Genomic DNA, 15,759 nt, shown 5'->3' with positions numbered 1-15,759 from the left:
TTATGGACGCTCTCCAGGACGCTGCTGCGTTTTCGTTGCGCACGGGATTTGGCCCCTCTCAGATCAAAGGGCCCTCAGGAAAGGGGTGGTCCCGGGGCAGGGGGATATATAGAGGGACCGGCTGTGTTCTGACTGCAAGGCAAGAGCAGAGAACAGACTAGACGGGCCAGCAGAGGAAAAACCTGCCCCCTTACTCAAAGAGAGAGCTAGAAACTGAGACATCTGCTGAGTTTTGGAGAGAGAGAGAGAGACAGAGACAGAGAAAGAGAGAGAGAGAGAGAGACCTGTTGGAATTTACTGCCGAGATCCAGCTTTTATTTTCATTTAATGAAATGACTTTTTATGCAGCAAATCAGACCTGCACATAACTTTAAATGAGTTTTGCACTGGATTTGATCCCTTTTTAGATTTTTATGAGTGTGAGTAATTTTGGGGACAGTTTTGTGGAAGTTCAGAGACTTGGGGTTTGTAGCTCATAGTGGGAAACCTTTTAAAGGATTTACTTGCTTCCTCGTAGAGACTTTATTATCAATTTCTGTTTCCACTTGTCGGATTTCAGTTATATGATGTTGTTTTTACGCGTTTCCATTGGCTTAATTGCCGCTCTGTGCGTCGGCACGGCGCACAGCGCCTGGGAGGAGAGCACCGTGGTGCCGGTCAGACTAGACCCGAAGGCCCGGTTTGAGAGCGAAACCGAACCGTGGCGGACTCTCTCCGCAGAAGAGAAGGAGAAGGAGGCGGAGATGAGGGAGTACCGGTTGGACGTATTTGGCAAAGAGCTGATCTTGCGGTTAGAGCCTGACCAGACCTTCTTGGCGCCGGGTTTCGTCTTCCACATTGTGGGGAGTCCCGAGTCCGAACCGACACAGGAACCAAAGAACGGAGCCGAGCCGGGTTGCTTCTTCTCGGGCACAGTGAACGGAGAGGAGCACTCTGCCGCTGCGCTCAACCTGTGCCACGGACTGAGGGGCGGATTCTACTTTCAGGGTGAAGAGTATTTTATTCAGCCCCTTAACTCGAGCGACTTCCTTGGCACAGAGGAGGATGTCCACACGATCCGCCGGAGAGGTCGGGCAGCTTTGGCTGAGGAGGGAAGCTCCAAGTGCGGGGTCAACGAGGACGAGGAGAGGGTGCCAAAGAATCTGGAGGAAGAAGTCAGGCAGGGAGCCGCTAACACAGACCAGACAGGTAAGGCTGCAGAAATATTGTGCGCATTTTACACACTGACACTTATTTTAAAATAGATCCATCTTAATTTGGGAGACCAGTCACCTTAAAATTGCCCAAGGAAACACAGAGAATGTGATTTATTTGCTATAGAGGATCGTGAAATGTACACAGCTGAATAAAAACAAGCAAATTACTTATCATGCAGTGACAGGCTACCGTGAATATGCAGACCAAAGTGCTGTCAGCTGGAGCTGTGCTTGTGCCAAGGCGCACAGCATGCGCAACGCACTCAGCTACCTCTCTGACAGCGCCGTCTGCGCACTGCCAGAGAGGAGGAAGGGAGGGGGTGAGAGGAGTGGAGGGGGGGGGGGGGGGGGGTCAGACTCCTCAAGGGGAAAGAGGAGGAGGAGTGACGGAGGAAGGGGAGGGGAGCGGGGGTTGGGACCAGCCAGAGCCCGGCAGTGCTGATACGTAACTCGCCTCCTGGTACAACTCGCACCGGCAGACATTTTCCCCGAGAGAGGATTTTCTCCCATTTCTCACTCGCATAATTTTCCACCAGAGAAGGTCACTGCAGGAATGCGGACCCTGAGGAGGAGGAGCCGCCGGTGGTGTGACGCTGAGTCACAGCCAGGCTCCTCCAGGCACATCCGGAAGTCTCCTTGGAGCCTCTATCCCCCTGAAAACGAGCCTTTGCATCTGCTGTGTAGAACACTGGCAGCGTTTTGCAGACTGCAGAGTGTTCCAGACAATTTTAGCAAAAATAACAAATGTCTCAAAAGTTACAGTGCACCATATTTAGGACTGAAACCTGATATCAGATCACATGACATGTGAACCTACTTTGGTCTGACCTTTCTCTGTCTTCTCTCCCCTCAGCCCACCACAGGACGAGGCGTTTCGTTTCTACCCCTCGCTACTTGGAGATCATGATTGTGGCCGACCAGTCCATGGCTGAGTTTCATGGCGCCGGGCTCAAACCCTACCTGCTGACCATCATGGCAGTGGCGTCCCGCCTCTACCGCCACCCCAGCATCCACAACTCCATCAGCCTGGCAGTGGTGAAGCTGCTGGTGGTGTACGAGGAGGAGCGAGGCCCTCAGGTGTCATCTAACGCCGCCATGACCCTCCGCAACTTCTGCCAGTGGCAGCGGCAGCACAACCCACCGAGTGACCGCCACCCCGAGCATTATGACACCGCGGTGCTCTTCACCAGGATGGTAGGTTGGAGTGGAAGAACAGCAAGTGTGACAATGGAGGAGATGCATTCAAGAGTATTCAGATATTAACTTTATTCTCCCTCTGCCTGTTTAGGACCTGTGTGGAGCCCACTCATGTGACACTCTGGGCATGGCAGATGTTGGCACAGTCTGCGACCCTGACAGAAGCTGCTCAATTATTGAGGATGATGGGCTGCAAGCAGCATTTACTGTGGCACATGAACTGGGTAAGTAAAAAGAAAATGCATGTTCTTGTGTGTAAAAACCTTTAAAACATATCATGTCACATATGCCTTTTATAGTTGAGGTGCTCAGAGATTTTATTTCTGTCCTGCAGGCCACGTCTTCAACATGCCTCATGATGATGCCCAGCTGTGCTCCGGGGTCAACGGTGCCCACTGGGGCTCCCACATGATGGCCTCCACCCTGTCCAACCTGGACCAGCAGCAGCCATGGTCCCCCTGCTCCGCCCTCATGGTCACCACTTTCCTGGATAACGGCCATGGTCAGTGCCTGCTGGATAAACCGGTCAAACCTCAGCCGCTGCCACAGCCCCTGCCTGGGACAGTCTATGACGCTGACCATCAGTGTCGGCTGACCTTCGGTGAAGACTCCCAGCACTGCCCTGATCTGAGCACCACATGTGCAGCTCTGTGGTGCACCGTGACTACATCCAATGGTTTGCTAGTGTGCCAGACTAAGAACTTCCCCTGGGCTGATGGAACACCATGCGGTCATGACAGCTACTGCCTGGCTGGTCAGTGTCTCACGAAGAGCCAAGCCGCCAAACACCAGGTAGGAACTAGACCCCATCCAACCACACTTCAAAGCTTTCCTCTCAGACTCCAACCCAGTTCAAAATTGTAATTGTCATGTCCTTGGTTCTTTCAGATTCCTGTGAATGGTGGCTGGGGAGTGTGGGGTCCCTGGGGCGACTGCTCTCGGACCTGCGGCGGAGGGGTGCAGTATTCCTTTCGTTCCTGTGACAACCCTTTGCCCAAGAACGGGGGCAAGTACTGCGAGGGAAAGAGGATCCAGTATCGTTCCTGTAACACAGAGACCTGCCCTGATACCAATGGTAAGAAACCGTTGTCGTCACATAAAGTGTAAACTGTGTCTCAGGTTTGCAAAGCAATAAGTCCTTTAGCTCAATTGTAGGAGTCGTGTTTTGATGTAGCTTGCACATTGGTGTGAAAGTTCACAAGGTGGGTCAGGCTGAACAAGCAGTAAATCTGACCTCTCTGCGCCTCTTTCCCAGGCCTGTCATTCCGTGAGGAACAGTGCCTCGCCCACAACGACATGTCAGCCCAAGTGTCGCTTGGTTCAGGCGAAGGTGTCGAGTGGGTGCCCAAGTATGCTGGAGTCTCACCCAAAGACCGCTGCAAGCTGGTGTGCCGGGCCAAGGGGACTGGCTACTTCTTTGTCCTCAAATCCAAGGTGAGAGTGACTAGATGTCAGATTATATTATTAAACACTTTCAGCTCTTAATCAGCTATTGTAATTTTATTTTATCTGGCAGGGAAAAGACTTTCTCTTTTTAACTTTTAAGCCTCATGTAACTGTTTTTCCAGAAATAACTTTAAAGCTCCATTTCTGTCTCTCTGCTGCCCCCAGGTGGCTGATGGCACACCCTGCAGCCCAGACTCCACCACAGTTTGTGTTCAAGGCCAGTGTGTCAAGGCTGGATGTGATCGTGTCATCGGCTCTAGCCGTCGCTTTGATAAGTGTGGCGTGTGTGGCGGAGATGGCTCTACCTGCAAGAAAGTGTCAGGCTCTCTGGAGCGTGCCAGGTAAGAATCTCACAGCCTTTTGTTAAACATGAACCTCACAGCATGTATGTCAAAATCATTTTCATGGCTGAGTCTGACCTCTGTCTGTTTTTGTTGCAGGCCTGGTTACCAAGATGTTGTAACTATCCCTGCTGGCGCCACTCACCTGGACGTCAAGCAGCGTGCCCCAGGCAATGGTCGCCATGATAACAGCTACTTGGCAGTGCGTCGCCAGGATGGCACCTATCTGTTAAATGGTGATTACAAGTTGATGACCATGGAGACCGACATTGCCTTGCGAGGGGCTCTGTTGCGATACAGCGGCTCCTCTGCCACCCTGGAGCGCATCCGGAGCTTCGCTCCACTTCCTGAGCCCCTCACCATCCAGGTGCTGTCTGTGGGGGAAGCCCCAAGACCCCGGGTAAAGTACAGCTACTTTGCACCTAGACCCAACAATGCTGCCTCAGGGTCCAACAATGGAGGCCGCCGCCAGTCCATCAATGCCATCCGAGAGGTGGGTGGAGCCGAGTGGACCCTGAGGGAGTGGGGTCCATGCTCCCAGACCTGCGGAGGAGGCATGCAGCAGAGAGAGGTTGTGTGTCTGGATCCCCACGGTCGTCCCTCCAGAGATTGCCCAGAGGAGCTGCGTCCCTTGGCCTCAAGGTCCTGCGCCACCCAGACCTGCCCCTCCTGGCTTCTCGGAGAATGGTCAGCATGCTCCAAGACCTGCGGCCGAGGTTTCCGCAAACGCCAGTTGCGCTGCATGGGCCACGATGGCCGCACTCTAACCCACGACAGCTGTGACCCCAAAGACCGGCCGCGACCCCTGCTGGAACTGTGCAATCAGGGTGCCTGCTAAGGACTGCTTCTGCAATCTAACCTTCTTTCATACAGCCAGCTTTCAGAAAGACATCAGAAAAAGACTCTGATCTTCACTGCCTCCCTTTTCCCACGGGCACAAAAAGAGGCTGATGAATGTTTACATCCAGAGCGAGAGCGCTGCAGATTTTCATGGGTTCTGGGTCATCTAACAGTCCCACATAACAATGGGTCCACAGTGACTGCAACTGTAAAGGACAATTGTTCCCTATTCCCTCCATCTATTTTGAGGCCAGACGGTGGTCCACAGTGGCGCTGCCACCTAGCTGCAGCAATAAAGACTGACAACAGCTTGCTGCCTGTCTTGCCTTGGTGCAGCAGTGGCATACGTTGCCTTCCATTCGGAGAAGAAAGCATGGACATTCCTGATTTCCTAAAGGAGCGTGCTGCTTACCGTGCCAATGTTATGCTTGTGTGTGTGAATGTGGGACTGCGTGTGTGTCAGATTTTTAATGCATGTATATGTTTGTCCAAGCTGGGCTGGACAGATGCATAAGGGTTGGGGTGGGGGAGGTTATTGCAGAGTATATAAAGAAACAAATGAAAGAGAATAGGTCATAGTCTACTTGCTCACCCCATCAGGTATGGAAAATAAGATAGCTAATAGTCATAGTGTTTATGTTCAAACTTGCCAGTCTACGTTTATTTATCACAAACCTGTAGCACTTCATCTTTGTTTTTGCCAGCGGCACATTGTAACACCCAGTTGTCTCTAAATGCCTCAGTACACAGTACTTTATCCTTTAGCCATATCTTGCCCTCATCTACACAGCGTTCAATGAGGGAACTCTTCAAAGACCAAAGAGGAGTGCGAGAGTGTGTGTGTGTGCATGTGTGTGTGCATGTGTGGAGACCTAAAGAGGGACTTGTCTCCTGCTACTACTTCATAAGTAAGTCTCTCCTGCCTTCTGCGAAGGTACCTCCTTTTTTCTATCAGTTCTTTTCCTTTTGTACAGAATATCCAAACATTATTTATTTTTGTACAGCCTGTTAAATATAATCATGTGGCTTTTTTAATATTATTTTTTATTGTTATTGAGATCACAGAAGGGAGTAGAATATATAGAGTATTTATACATTGTTTTATATATATATATATGTGTATATATACATATACACATATATATATGTGGTCCTAGGTTCATGAATAAAGTATCACATTGACTTGTGCAGCTAATGTCTCCAGAGTGGTTTATCTGTTTGACACACACAAACATTTCAAATGCTCAGATATTTACAGAGGACTTACATAGTCTTTGACACTGAGGGGTGAAAGGGGCACTGCCTCCGCTACCTGTTACAGCAGAGGTGGAATAAAATTTCAGGAGTTTTGCAGAACGTGTCATGAGGAACATCAAACCATCCTGGCATGATCATGCTGTGCCATTTAAAAGCCTTTATACACCTTAGAGACAGTTGCAATATGTGAAACTGATTAGTGTTGGTCAGAATCAGAATGCAATGCAAAATAAAAATAAAAATCACAATATAGGCATGTCACCACTGCTGGTCCTCTCAAACATGAGACCGCACAAACACAAAATCGGAGAGGGGTTCCTGGTGAAGTTTTAGGTCCTGGTGAGTTGTAGGGGGTGCTGTTTGACAGCCCCCTCACACTTCACATAGTTTTAGAAAGATATGGTACACTTAAACAAAATGTGAATGCATTGTAATTCGGATTTTGTCCACTAGGTGGTGGTATTTCAGCCATCCAACTTAGGTATAAGATGAAGTGAAATGAAAGGGCAGCCAAGTCATGGCTGATTCAAAGTGCTAGAAGGCAAAACTGAGCTTGTGGTCTCCTAATTTCCACGTTACCTTTAAAAAGTCAGATATATTTGCTTCAATGGATACAAATTCTGGCTGCATCGCTGCTTTCTTCTCTTCAATACCTTTGTTTTAAATGCCCTGAACTTTCTGGACCCCATCTGGGACCAGAATATCCCGTCACTAAAAGCTGAAGCCTGTGTGGCACTTCCTGTTGGGCCCCGAGGAAGATGATCTCCCGCCTTGACGGCTCCCACTGCAGCACAAAGGAAATGATTATCCTGTAATTATGGTTGGTTAAGAAGAAGATTGGCCATCTCTGTAATCTGTGTAACAGTATAATGTGTCACCAGGCTCTGTGAGCCTAAACAACTGCTGCAGGCCAGGATGTATGCTGAAAGTTTTTTTTTTCCTCCTGATTTATGATTGACAAGGAAAAACACAAAACCAGGGAGGAAAATGTCAACCTTTATATGTCCTTTGCCTGCAATGAAATACATGCCTGTGTTTTCACCTGCTTTTTTTTTTTTCATGTCTCAGCGTCACATCATTACAGCTTAAAAGAAACATCTGGAAGGCATTATGAATCAGCGCTGCTCAGTGTGGGTGGCATTTCCGAGACTAAATTATCTTCCTCCTTTTGCCACTGTTGGTTGCCCGTAAAAGTTTATTTGAATTATGGCAAATTTGATCCAGTTTTCAAACCAAAAGACACAATGCTCATGCTTATAAACTGAAATCTGTCATGGGCAAACGCTTGAACAGATCATGGCAAAACATTGATTATTCCTGTGCATGCATGTATCATTTACTGATAAAATCTCTTAATTTAATCAGAATTGTAAACTTTAATTGTTCTTATTTCTATGTACTTTGCATGAGCTTGCTAAGTATTTGCATTGCTGCTGTCTGGTTGCTACTAATTTATCCTAAAAACAAATACGTTTCCCACTTTAAGGTGTACCAGTGTTTACAGGCTACCAGGGGCCTTTCACAACTATAATTTAGCTCTTTAATAAGCACGTTTATGACTGCAGTCAAGTCCCTGCACGTTAGCGCAAAGGCCGTTTTTGATCCAAATTCCCAGCACAGAGGGAGGTGTGTGGAGCTGGTGGTGGTCTGCCGCTGCCCCTTTCTGTCTGTAGGTGCAAGAGGATTCTCTCAGTGGTAAACCACAGCTTTTTTTCCCCTTATGATGGTGAAAACATGCAGCTGTGAGAAGATACTTTGGCCTCCATCGATGTGCTATATGACATGTAGTGCAGGGGCGTGATGTGGAAGAGCTCACCAATAACTTTATTCTGCACATGGTTCAATTATCTTTAATTTCTTATATTTCTGTGTGTTTACTGATTTCTGTGTTTTATTTTCTTGTAGAGAGAGAAAGATTGTGGCCGTTGTTTTGTTGAACCAGTGCGGCTACACTCTCCATAATCTTATCAGGTGTGTGTTCTCGGTCTGTTCAACCGTTTCTGACACTATAACTGTGTGTTGCATCAGCGTTAAGAAGTTTTCATTTCATTCCTTTTTACTCCACCGGTTTGTGTCTGTTTTGGTTTCTGGTGCGCACTGAGCGGCGTGAGGTGTTGCCGCGCAGACGTGAAGCGGCGCGAAGCGGCGTGCCGCGCCGCTTCGGGTCATCACGGTCTGATTCCTCCTCTTTCATCACAATAGAGGTCGTGATGTGACGGCTGGCGAGCACGCGGACGTGCACACGCACAGACGTAGAAACGCACGCTCGAGTGTTTTTTGTCCTGCTGCATCAAGCTGAACAGAGGTAACGACGGTAAGACCGGAAAACTGGTGATGCGACCTTCAAAATTTAAGCACAGCTAAACGACTTCCTATCTTATATTATTATTGACTTACCTTATTATCGCTGATAAGGGTTAGGTCCACTATGACCACCTCCACACACAACTACATATACTGATATTTTTGTAGAATCAGTTTGAAAAGCTGAAAATAAAGGACTAGAACAGACTGTAGGTTCATCTCATATATGTGTGTGTATGTATATGTGTGTGATAGATAATGATGTCTTCAGGTTTCAAGGGCAATCCATTGATTTTACGGACAAAGATCAGCTTGCAAGTCACAGGAAGCACTGCACCGCCTGTGAACAGAGACGCATTGTGTGCAGGGGATGGCATTACATGAAATCAAAACCAAATGAATAGTAATAAAGAATTGTGGATAACACATGCTGATGTTTTGAGCGCTTCATTCATAGAAAGCTTATCGAATAATGTCCTATATGGTTATCTTCAAGAAGATGTCAAATTCAAATGGATTTATTGGCATGACCACGTTTATCAGCATGGCATGGAAATCAATATGAATTTTACAATATTACAATATAATAATAATAATAATACAATATTCAGAACAGTACTAAAATAAGAAAGGGGAGACAGCAGGTCTACATATAATACATACACGTACAAAAAATAATGATTTCAATAAAATAAAAATATAAAAAAAAACCCTGCAAAAGCTCGCTGTTGGAAGATAAACACATACAGAAAAACAGAAGAGTGCACTGAAAAGAAAGAAAATATTTTTAGCAATAAGTATAAGAGCGATAAACATAACTGATAATAAAATTTGTAATAAGATATCAATGAAAATGGTGATACATGGTGGTCAATTAAAGTCTTATTTTGAAAATATCAACCGGAAAACATTTGTTCGTCTCTCTCTCTCTCTCTCTCTCTCTCTCTTCGCAACAGGGTACTTTCACCAAATGGGGGCAGCGGGGGATGGGAGGGGAATAAAAAGCTCAGCAGGCAGTCAGAGGTGTGGGAACCGGTCGAGACAGCGGCGGAAAGGACGCCCACACGTGGACGAACAACCGAAGAAGACAAGAGAAGAAGAAAAAAGTGGAAACAAGCCGAAGTCAGAAAGAGGAGAAAGGAGGGGAGGGAGCGCAACAATGCTCCTACTGGAAGAGCCCAAGAGGTGACTGCAACGAGTCCTGGAAGAAGAAGAAGAAGAAGAAGCGCTTGTTGTGCCGTCGCCTGACGTTGATTGAGAGTCTAAAAGTGGGCGCACTGGGAAACGGTGTGATCCGAAAGGTCATGGAAAACCCCTGGAGGAGGGGGACGCAGGCGGTGCGGTGGAAACTGCTGAGGAACTCGCTGCTGCTTTGTTTATTCACCGGTGAGTTTTGCTTTTAAGCCACTTTAAACGCGCCTCCGCCTTTTCAAACAGGCGCACGTCCATAATTGAGCGCTCCTTCGTGCTGTACGAATGATGGGACTCCCCCATCCTCAGAAATCAGCAAAGGGGAAAATGTTGGGGAACTACAGAAAGTCAAGAAAATCCCTAAAAGTCAGTGATGGCTTGTATTTTCTTCTGATCGCACCAGTTTTAAATGCGCTTTACGCCAAATTACGCACAGATTAACCCTGAAAACTCCTGGAAGCGGAGTCAGTGCTGTGGAGGGGGGGCAGGGGAGAGGACGAGCTTGTGGTGTGTGTGTGTGTGTGAGAGAGAAAAAAGGGGTGGTGGTGGTGGTGGTGAGGGGAGGCGTTAAAGGACATGGTGCCATTGTCTCCAAGCGTGTGTGGAGAGACAGGAACCAGGAGCTCCTAGGACCACCCAGACAGAGCAGCAACAGGAGTCTGCTGGTGGGACCTCCCGTTGGCTCCTATTTATGCAGGGGTGGGGGGTTAAATTAGAAAGGTGGGTCGGCGGTGACCTCCATCATAGAGGAGGCACCCACCAGAGCGCGCTGTGATTACGAAAAAGCGCGTTTCCAGTTTTAAAAGTTGCAGAAAAACAGGTTTTGCCCACTTTCAAGAATGTTGTGCAAGTTCTGGGGAGGGGGGCAGGAAAACGCAGAGCGCGTGTGAGCCCATGCCTGGAAGTGTGCGCGCATGCCTCCAGGCGCACATCATTTGAGAGTGAGTGATTGCAGAGAGAAAGCAGATCCAGCGCAAAGACGCGCATATGTGCTCATGTCTCCCCCCCGACTTGAAGTCGCGCTTCTACACAAGCTCAAAGGAGGGAGGGCGGGGGCGTCCGATGAGAGAGGCTCACGCGTGGAAGCAGGTTGAGACGAGTAACACGGAGAAGCACAGCTGTGTGTACAATGCCTTTGAATCTGGAGGCTTTCGGCTGCGCAGGGACGGGGTGGGGGTGGGTAATGAGCCACATTAATCACACACACTCACACAAAAAGCATGTAATGGATCCTGAAAATGCCATGTCTGATCGCGGCAGGAATAAGCATGCTGGATGTCAAATGATCGCGCTGGATCATAAATTGCGTCTTGCTTCTTAGATCATCTCAATTTGACCCCCACGCAAACACGCGTCAGTCAGCTTCTGTCCCATTTTAATGACCTCCCACTCAAAAAGTAATTAATTCAGAGGCTCGTGATTCGGTCTCCATCAGTTTTCACACCTCCCTCCTCTGGGCGCAGTTTTAGAGGAACCTCCATCGACCCCTGAACACCTCCGCGTTACTGTTAAAGATGTGCGCTGCAGCACCCGGAACGTACCAAGGCCGACCCAGAAATTTCCTGGGAAATTGCCGGGACCGACCTGGGAAAGTCCCGGAAGTTTCGAAAGAACAGCTCTGACAAAAGCTCTTTGAGTCAATTTGTGTCTGTGGATTGAAGAAAAGGGGAAATCACAAGTCAGATATTTCACACAGCCCTGCTTTAAATACTGAACAATTAGAAAGCTGCATGCAGCTGCTGCACATGGAGACTTATTTGAACCTCCCAGTGCTTTTATTTTCATCCCTGATCCCAAAACAGTCACTCAGACCCTCAGGGGAGCCCTTTGGAGCAAAACTCAACGCTCCACAGGTACTGATCGCTTCTTAAGACCAAAGCAAGTGCTTCTCCGGTTCTCTGAGCTCATAATAAACCGACTGTCTTCATGCTTTTAAATCAGCCCTTGAAGGTATAAATAGAGGCTGCTGGTTGCGGGTTGTGTGCTTTGAGGTTAGTTCGTGAAAGGTTTCATTATAGCATTCACGTTATTTTTTTCCGTCTCAGGGAAAGTTTTAAAAAAAAGTTTGCCAGATAACACAGCCTGACTTAATGGTTTCTTTTCAGGGCGTCTTTTATTATCAGTGGACAGTTATGACGTCTTAACAACTTGAAATACACCAAGTAGTTTTTTCTTCCAGCCACGTTGACTTAAAAAACTGTTCTTTGAATGTGACAGGCTTTATCTGTGCTCGTGACGTTCAGGGAGCTGCTGGAGGTTTGAGATTTGACGCCCTGAATTAGCTGATTCTGACAGCGTGTGTGTGTGTGTGTGTGTGTGTGTGTGTGTGTGTGTGTGTGTGTGTGTGTGTGTTGCAGGTGGCAGCAGAGCCCAGTGTGAAGGCTGTGTAGAGTACTGCTGCGATGGATCGCCGCCTTTCTGCTGCTCCTACTACGCCTACGTGGGGGACGTCCTCTCGTAAGACTCTGAAGCTTGTTCCAGGCTTTTTTAAACACTGGGGCTTCATCGCTTTTTACAAATACATTAACAATTTCCAAATGAACACGCACACACAAGTATGGGTTTGTGTCTGGCTCTGGTGGTGAGAGTCAAACGGGCGAGGTCAGCCAACTCCAGCTGCCTTTTCATGTCCCAGGATCTGACCTTTGACCCTGTGCCTGCTGTGATTCTGCACAGCTGCTCTCACACCTACACCTCTCAGGCTCAAGTGTCCTTCAAAATGCTTTTTTTTGCAGGACTTTTTTAATGATTTTTGCAATCTCCGTTTGCAAAATGGCACTTTTGTTTTAATATTCTTTGTGCCAGATCTTGGCTGACCTGGGAACAGTCTGAATTGGCTGCTCTTGAAAACAGGGCTGACTCTGATACTGAACGCTGACTAACGCTGACGATGAAGACCCAACAAACCTGTTAATGATCTGTGTGTTTTTTTTTTTCCATTTTGTAGTGCCAATTCACACACTCCTCTGCAGTGCACCGCGGCGCACACACACCAGTGCGCACACGCTCTGTGGCGCTGTCACACTTCGCACACGCACACACCACACAGCGGAGTTACATCAGACGCTGCAGTCCATCTCCATGGCAGCGACTTAGACGTAGCATGTCTGTTTGAGACAGCTGCCTGCCATCACACTTCACTGGGTGGCTCACTGATTGGTTTTTGTGTGTGTGTGTGTGTGTGTGTGTGTGTGTGTGTGTGTGTGTGTGTGTGTGTGTGTGTGTGTGTGTGTGTGTGTGTCCAGGGGCACTGCCATCTCGGGTATCGTTTTCGGCGTGGTCTTCCTGATGGGGGCGGTGGCGGCCTTGTTCCTGTGCGGGTGTATGTGCATGAAGAACGGGAGGGGCGCACGGGTTGGCGTGTTCAGCACCTCCTACATCAACACTGTGACCCAGGGCTACCCAGGTGGGTCTGCAGGGGTCTCCCACACACACACACACACACACACACACACACACACACACACACACACACACACACACACACACACACACACACACACACACAGAGCTCAAACTCTTAAAAGTATGACTCAGCAGAAAGTAATGCCAATTTTAAATGATATACATAAGCCAAAGTCATTTGTCAAAACAAAAGTTGCCTTTAATAATCGATCTTTAACACATAAATGCATGAATTGTTAATGTTAAGACAGCATTAGTCACATCTTAGAAACTCTTTAAACTATGACACATCAGGAAGTGCTGTGAACCTATCGATCACACACAAGCTTCTAAAGAAAGCACACCAACCAAAAGCGTTTTTCACAATAAAACGCTTTTTACTGATCTTTTAAGCATCAATAAATAATTTCTTAATCTTCATAAAGTTTGTAAACCCTTTAAGATCTGACACATCAGAACTTACATATCAATTTTTTTAAATAATATGAACTGATTTTTCATACATTAATACTTTAATGTTAGTAAAACATGACTGAGCTTAACTTCCAAACTTAGCGTTTACTTTTTTTAACTTTATAATGTCACTGATCGATAAGCGCTGATAAAAGATTTGTGAGAGCATTAGTTACATCTTTCCATAGTATGAGTGTCAGTGTCTACATGATGATTAACTATGATTTGCAGAGTGACACCTTATCTCCTGTCCTCAGGCGACCACACATGAAAAAAAAGCAGCAGATGTGAAAAACGGCCTCGGCCTTGAGCGCCATTCCTCCCTCATTACACAATGACTAATCAGAAAGTAAAGGCGACAAACCACCCACCGCTTAACCATGAGCTCATCTCAAGGACACATAAGTGCCTTTTTCAATTCACATAAATACACCTCACTCCTTTCTACCTGCTGCGTCTTGCATAAGCATAATTATTTCTTTGCTATCCCTCCACTCTCGCCGTGTTGTGGCTGCTACGCCCTGTTCCTGCGACAGTGTTCCCACATTGCACTCGCAGGTACATCGTCTGCGCATCAGAGTCGTCACTCCGCGACTCCCTCCAGCTCCAGGAATGCAGTTTTTTCTGGGGCTCATCATTTATTCATAAGGTTTCATTCTCCTCTGTGTATCGCCGTCATGCTACACTGGACCGGCACTCTTTGCTCTGCCTGTCAGCCCTGATCATGTTTCATAAACATGACACTCAGACACACAAAGTCTTGCAATATGAATCCATATGTATGTCGCTCCAGTGATATGGATTATTTTCTGTGTCTTGGCAGAGGATGCGAGCAGTTGCCATGCTCTTATTGTCCTCCACTTGTCACAGATGAGTTAATCCATGTTTATATATGGTTTTAATCAATTTGGTGATTAATCCTAGTAACAGTGCTTAAAAGATGTCTGACATTTATGAGGTTGTTTTTTTTTTTCTTATCTCAACTACAGCTCCTCCTGTAACATGTCAGGCTGTTGACTTATTCATAATAATAATGTCCTAAACGTGAGCTTTCGCTGACGCAAGCCTTTGTCTTGGAGAGCGGCTCAACTTACTGCGTCCATCTTTTCTTTGGTCTGTGCCGCTTTGATGTTTCAGTGAATAATCTAAGTTCCCCTGATGAGACTGATGCATTGTGGTCAACAGAAGCACTTTTTGCTGCCAAATGTTTGATCCGAGCCCCTTCCTGCACAGAGTGCAGTTTATCAGTTCAGCCACTAGAGGGCGCAGCTGTCCATCAAAAATGGGGCAGTTTTTTTTTAGGCTCATTCACCTTCAAACAAGTGAAGTTTGTAATTACAGAGGAAATAAATGATTTTGACTTTACTGCTGAATTAATCTTATTTCTTCCTCTTTCTTGAACTCAGGTCCCCCTCCTCCATACACCTACGACTACGAGATGTACCCTCCCTCGCTGCACCCCCCGCCTTACACCCCAACTCAGCCTCGGCCGGCCAACTGCTCCCCCCCACCTCCTTACCCTGGGTGCACACGCAAGTGAACCCCTGCAGCACAGATCATCCGGCGGCCAGCTCAAAGGAAACTCATGACCCGGATATGGCTGCACATCTCTGGCCTCTAAAGAAATGCTGCTGATAATGGTGTTAAAGACAGTTTAAGGACCCGCAAAGAAATTCATATTTGAAAAAAAAAGGTGACCCAGTGCAATATTCAGCAGGCCAGAAGTCCTAGTTACACACCTGCAGGGTGGAAATGTCACTACATTTCTGCTCCTCGGCTGCTGAGTGTGGACCAAAGGGTGGGGAAATAAATAAGGATTTAACGCGATGCTGGTCAGGAGGACACCCCATCACGTCCAACACGTCCACAGTCTGACAGACTCATCCGTTAGCAGCCCTGCTCGCCTGCAGCCTGTACTATCCCCCCGCTAATATCCAATATCCTTATCTGTCCCCGGCTGTGCACATCAAAGGCACCGCGCCGCTTTGATGAAGGTGAAGACCACTTTTGTCAGCAGGGAGGGAAACCTCCCATCACTGGAGGAGAAAAGTCTTTCCAGGACACAATGTAGACTCTGCTTTGGTTGAAAGTTATCTATTTTTTCTCCCCATTTTTTAAACTTGACTTAT

At 47.3% G+C, this 15,759-nt stretch overlaps 2 protein-coding genes across 2 annotated transcripts; both read left to right on the top strand.

Moving 5' to 3' along the window:
- The first annotated feature begins 136 nt into the window (after window positions 1–136).
- On the top strand, window positions 137–5,256 carry adamts1 (ADAM metallopeptidase with thrombospondin type 1 motif, 1). Its single transcript, XM_070957825.1, has 8 exons — window positions 137–1,188; window positions 2,050–2,390; window positions 2,485–2,617; window positions 2,728–3,185; window positions 3,282–3,468; window positions 3,649–3,827; window positions 4,005–4,180; window positions 4,280–5,256. Exons 1-8 carry the CDS (start codon window positions 564–566, stop codon window positions 5,016–5,018), a joined length of 2,838 nt encoding a protein of 945 aa, XP_070813926.1. The 5' UTR covers window positions 137–563; the 3' UTR covers window positions 5,019–5,256.
- A 4,349-nt stretch (window positions 5,257–9,605) lies between these two features.
- Window positions 9,606–15,749, top strand: cyyr1 (cysteine/tyrosine-rich 1). The gene is made up of 4 exons (XM_070957872.1): window positions 9,606–9,967; window positions 12,130–12,229; window positions 13,018–13,178; window positions 15,037–15,749. Exons 1-4 carry the CDS (start codon window positions 9,886–9,888, stop codon window positions 15,168–15,170), a joined length of 477 nt encoding a protein of 158 aa, XP_070813973.1. The 5' UTR covers window positions 9,606–9,885; the 3' UTR covers window positions 15,171–15,749.
- Window positions 15,750–15,759: the final 10 nt, after the last annotated feature.

Source organism: Chaetodon trifascialis, chromosome 24 (genome assembly GCF_039877785.1).
Source record: "Chaetodon trifascialis isolate fChaTrf1 chromosome 24, fChaTrf1.hap1, whole genome shotgun sequence".
NCBI classification, from domain to species: Eukaryota; Metazoa; Chordata; class Actinopteri; order Chaetodontiformes; family Chaetodontidae; genus Chaetodon; species Chaetodon trifascialis.
The sequence above is the reverse complement of the archived record's forward strand: the minus strand, read 5'-3'. Positions and strand labels throughout refer to the sequence as shown.

Bases quoted from the DNA above. Each gene is read 5' to 3' on its own strand.
- adamts1 (XM_070957825.1), top strand. From the start codon at position 564: ATGATGTTGTTTTTACGCGTTTCCATTGGCTTAATTGCCGCTCTGTGC. The intron at 2,391-2,484 runs GTAGGTTGGAGT...CTGCCTGTTTAG, and splicing joins CGGTGCTCTTCACCAGGATG to GACCTGTGTGGAGCCCACTC. The intron at 3,469-3,648 runs GTAAGAAACCGT...CCTCTTTCCCAG, and splicing joins GACCTGCCCTGATACCAATG to GCCTGTCATTCCGTGAGGAA.
- cyyr1 (XM_070957872.1), top strand. From the start codon at position 9,886: ATGGAAAACCCCTGGAGGAGGGGGACGCAGGCGGTGCGGTGGAAACTG. The intron at 9,968-12,129 runs GTGAGTTTTGCT...TGTGTGTTGCAG, and splicing joins GCTGCTTTGTTTATTCACCG to GTGGCAGCAGAGCCCAGTGT. The intron at 13,179-15,036 runs GTGGGTCTGCAG...TCTTGAACTCAG, and splicing joins TGTGACCCAGGGCTACCCAG to GTCCCCCTCCTCCATACACC.